Source organism: Drosophila serrata, unplaced genomic scaffold (genome assembly GCF_035046125.1).
Source record: "Drosophila serrata isolate PLE 108 unplaced genomic scaffold, ASM3504612v1 contig_112, whole genome shotgun sequence".
In the NCBI taxonomy this organism is placed as follows: Eukaryota; Metazoa; Arthropoda; class Insecta; order Diptera; family Drosophilidae; genus Drosophila; species Drosophila serrata.
In genome coordinates, this window is record NW_028257010.1 from 252,088 (window position 1) to 257,023 (window position 4,936).

Sequence of the window (4,936 nt, forward strand, 5' to 3'; positions counted from 1 at the left end):
CTGATTAGGATCGTCAGTGTTGACAAATTCACACTAAAACATAAAAAATAAATAATAGTTTTAAAAAACACGCTTTTATAAATAACCGAACTAAAAAGAAGAAAATAATTTATAATTACAAACAAAATTATTAAATTCAGAGCAATAGTACATAATTTTTTTTTATGTTCACAGAAATACATTTTTCATTGTTTGGAACAATGGTTAATCATGTACTTAGCGAAACATTGTACAGTAAAACTGTTATTTGTAGGATTTTTCTATATCTTCATCATTCTCCCCTTACAGATAGTTGCCCTTAGAATAATTATAACATTGATTATAGATGCACTCCACGCTTTTAACTCTGAATTTAATAATTTTGTTTGTAATTATAAATTATTTTCTTCTTTTTAGTTCGGTTATTTATAAAAGCGTGTTTTTTTAGTTTTTTAAACTATTATTTTTTAAATTATATATCGATGTATCGATCAATACTATCGTGTGTTGCGAGCCCATCTCCAATGTATTATATTGTAAATTTTATATTTCAAAATAATTTTTTTGGGCAAAGACTCCAATGGATCTGTACGACGATATCGACACTAAGCCAAGATCTAGCCAGATAGATGGGTGGTCATCAGGCATAAAAATGTTACAAACGCAGCTAGCAGTGAAGAAAGCCGTCAAGAAACCTGTAAGTGTCTGTCCGCCATCCATTTTAAGAACTCATCTCACCAACCGTATTTAAGCTGATGACTCCAGTTGTCAACTTGCGAGCCAAGCGTCCTGCAGAGGCAGAGAGTCCAATATCCCTAGCTCCCATTGGGCCGGTGGCGACGACAAAGCCCGTAATTACAGGCAAGGCTCTGCCGCCGCTCATGCTAGAGAGCTTAAAAATTGACGAGTGGGACTATGTAGACGAATACGACCCTCAGTGGCCAAATGAATATGAGAAATTAAAGGAAAAGACCAAGATTGGAGATAAATCCCGAAATAATGGTGGGAACAACAGTGGAAGCTGTCGCGAGGAACGCGACAGAGACAGGGAGCGAAAAAGAGGACGCGGTGGAAGACGAGAGGGCAACAGAGATGAATTGTCCCCGCCGAATATAAAATTCGGCGGATTTGGTAGTCGACAAAACGCCGAAGAAAGGTATAGTCCACCGCTCCCTGGTTTTGTTTCTAAACAGGGGGGTGGAGCCGCCATTGCTCCACCGCCTTCCCTCCAAGAAATATCCATTGAAAATGGAGACGGATCGTCAAACGTTACCATACCATATTCTGCCACCTCGGTGGCCGCCAAGATTATGGCCAAATATGGCTTTAAAGATGGCCAGGGCCTTGGAAAGTCAGAACAAGGAATGTCGATGGCCCTGCAAGTAGAGAAGACTTCAAAGCGAGGGGGACGTATCATTCACGAAAAAGATGTATTTCTGGCGCCATCGTCGCCGCCATCTGGCCCCATTGAGTCGGTATCCGAACTAGAAATTCAACCACCTCAGCTGTTATGCCCAGCGCCTCCTGCCAACGGCGAAGACGAGCCCAGCATAACAGAGATCATGAAGTCCCCTAGCAAGGTGGTCCTCCTTCGTAATATGGTGGGGCCCGGAGACGTTGACGAGGATCTGGAACCAGAGGTAAAGGACGAGTGTAACACAAAATACGGCGAAGTAAAAAGCGTTATCATCCACGAGGCATTTGGCACAATTCCCGAAAATGCTGTTAAAATATTTGTGGAATTTAAGCGCATTGAAAGCGCTATCAAAGGTACAGATAATCAATTTTGTTACCGCACTTGCCAGAAAACTTACATACATATATACATATATGCTAAAAATATGCATTAATATAAAATTAAATTTTTTTTAGAAACAATAGTATATGGGCGATTCTCCAGAAAGGTCCACCGCGGCCAAAAACTTAAATTTGCTTAAAAACGAGTATTTTTAGCACGATTATTTAAAAAATTGGTCAGGATGATCAAGACTAAGAGAATTTTTCATTTCCTAAAATAAGTTTCAAAAAAATCGATTTCAAACAAGAGCAAACGCAAATAATGTTTTTTTTTATCAAAAAAAGGCATGTTTTGTTTTGATGCCAATCTCTTAAATCGAAGCATTTTGCTTTGACTTTTGGTTTCTAATATGACATAAAAAACCCAAAAAGTCAATGTGAAATGCAAAAGGACATATGCGATTACCAATAGTCGTAGAATTTTAATTTAAATTATCGCTTTCCAAAATGTCGTGTGCGACCGGGACTAAAATTGAATTTAAAAAATAACTACTTAATATTTTAAAATCAAACAAAATACATTATTAAGAGAATTCATTGCGTAATTCATTAAAATTTATTGTACTACAATTTTTCATCACGTTTCGCAGAAATCAGAGCTTAAACTGGTTTTTTGCCGCGTGCGAACGCAGTATATTTTAGTGAATATCTTGAAAGCAAACAAGGGTTCAAAATCGACCTTAGCACCAATTATACTATATACTATATATATTATACAGCTATACGTTTCAATTTTTATAAAATTAAAATAAAGTCTTGGCACTTGTTTTTTTTTAGTTTGAATGCGTACGAAAGTCGCATTCGACACCAGAGAATTGCCCATATGGTTATTTCAGCATAAGGATCCCCAAATGACAGAAATGGACAGTTGATTTAAAACAATTTTTAAAATATTCGTTTGCAAAGTCGTGTAACGCAATTTTAGTTATTTTGATGAAAAAAGAAATTAAAAAAGCATGCTTTTTTCTGATAAAAGTCTAAAACAAATGCATTATCCTTTGACTTTTGCTTTTTAATATAACTCAGGGAATGCAGAGTCGAAATAAATGCAAAAGAAAATATATGATTAGCAATCATAGTACAATTTGAATATAAGCGTTCCAAAAGTGTCAAAACTAGAATTTGAATTGAATTTTTGCAAAAACAATTATCCGAAAAATAAAAATTACTTAAAATCAAAGGTTGTGCATGATTTTGGAAATTCCCATATGTATGATGTTTTATTATAATTTGGTGTTTATTGTTTATGAAATATATTAAATGGACCGAGCAGTGTGTACTGAAAACCAATATGGGTACCATTCTTTCTAAAAAAAAAAATAAAAAATAAAATAGAGCAAGAGCATATTATCGAGCAATCCCAAAGCTTTATGTATATTCTGTCATTATTTAGCTAATTGCATGTATTCCTTATATAGTAAAAATGCTTTAAAAAATATAGTGTTCTACCCAGCTTCGACCAACCCATTTATGACTTTGTTTTCTTTTCGAAAATAGTATAATACATTAAATGAAAAATATTAAAATACAAAAAAATGCATGTAAAATGTTGCATACCTTAGAATTTAGTACTAATAAATTTGTATGAAAAGCACCACACTATAAAAATTCACATCTTCACGCATATTTGAATAATATGCGCATAGTTTTCTGGAAAGTGTACTTGTTTGATTAACTTTTAATCTTTTTTATTGATCCCTAGCTGTGGTGGACCTAAATGGACGTTTCTTTGGAGGCCGACAAGTGCGAGCTGGATTTTACAACTATGATAAATTTAAAAGTTTTCAATTAAATTAACTGTATTAAAGGTGATCTATTAAAAAAGAATTAACAAATTGTATATTTTTCTATTCACAAGAATTTTTTGTTAATTATGTTTTCGACTTTCAGTTTAAATGAAAGTTCACAATCATTTCACGTGTATATGCGGAAAGCTGGAAAACAAAATATCTCTGGTATAATATGCTTATCTCTTCCCAGAACATATTTCAGTAAAATAGCATGCAGAAAATATAAAAAAATATTGTAGGAAAAAGTCGGAATTTTCAATTTATCGGAACCACGTTTTCGCTATCCAGTTGGTTTATAAATTCTATATACATATATATAAATATTTTGTTTCCAATTATTCCTCAAGTACACTTTTAACTACAACACTGAATGATTTGAAGATCGGCTGTTTGAAATTTTCGTATCTTAAGCAAAGCATTTACGAAATTCCTTAGATAGCTAGCTTGATCTTAGATTTATTTCTAATCCTACGAGATACAGTTTTTAAATATATTTTTTTTACAGTCCATCCGTGTGTGTGAGTTACATCTACATCCTCCATCTGATAACAGCTCACCGAAACACCAAACGGGTTAAAGTGGCTTCTGCGGAATAAGTTACCAACTTTTTGGGCTGTTTAGCAACAGGAAGTATGCAGACTGCGGCAGAATATGTTGGCACTATATAAAAATGAATTAGATGACGAAGAATTGCACATTTTTCTTTAACAAAGACTACTCCAAACAGTATGTATAAAAATATAAATGAATAAATATAAATAAAAATACGTTGGCCAAAATCCTCTACCTGAACCCTCCACGAGAGCGCCAGCTGGGCAATGTTATTTATTTATTTACTTATTTATTATTTATTTATTTCATTTATGTTATATATTTTATTTTTTTAATTTATTTTTTTGTTTTATTTATTTTATATATTTTATTTAAATAAATCCCAGCACAGTTTAGGATCTAGTCGGACACCTAGATCGTCAACAAGAGAGATTCTTTCCAAAGCGCAGTCGTTAAGCATATAAGTGGTAAACATTGGTGTGCCTCGGGGAAAATGTCAACAGTTTGCATTTAGAGCTGTTGAGATGTAAAGAGTTAGCATGACACCACGCCGGAAAGTTGCTTAGATCCAATTGCAAGTCTGACTGGCATTGACTTTCCCTATACTGCACGCAAAGTTAACAAAGGTGGCGACCTTGTGGGACGCCAGACGTTACACTGAAGCTATTGGATAGAGCATTTTTAAACAGAAGTAAACGGTTTAATGAATTAGGCACATGGTTAACTTGAGATAAGGACAAATCAAGCAAGCCATCTGTGAGGTCATGATGTGCAGCAGTCTGAAGGACATTTGACACACTATCAGAAGACCAACGAGC

The 4,936-nt window shown here is 34.3% G+C and overlaps 1 protein-coding gene across 2 annotated transcripts; it reads left to right on the top strand.

Annotated features, from left to right (window-relative positions):
• The first annotated feature begins 427 nt into the window (after positions 1-427).
• Positions 428-4,345, top strand: Spf45 (splicing factor 45). Of its 2 annotated transcripts, XM_020942951.2 has the most exons (4): positions 428-676; positions 732-1,749; positions 3,479-3,584; positions 4,072-4,345. In XM_020942951.2, the coding sequence occupies exons 1-3, from the start codon at positions 560-562 to the stop codon at positions 3,571-3,573; spliced, it is 1,230 nt and encodes a 409-aa protein (XP_020798610.1). In that variant the 5' UTR covers positions 428-559; the 3' UTR covers positions 3,574-3,584; positions 4,072-4,345. The 2 variants fall into 2 exon arrangements, with proteins under 2 accessions (XP_020798610.1, XP_086697378.1); XM_086841252.1 differs by lacking the exon at positions 4,072-4,345 and having other exon boundaries at positions 3,479-3,611.
• Positions 4,346-4,936: the final 591 nt, after the last annotated feature.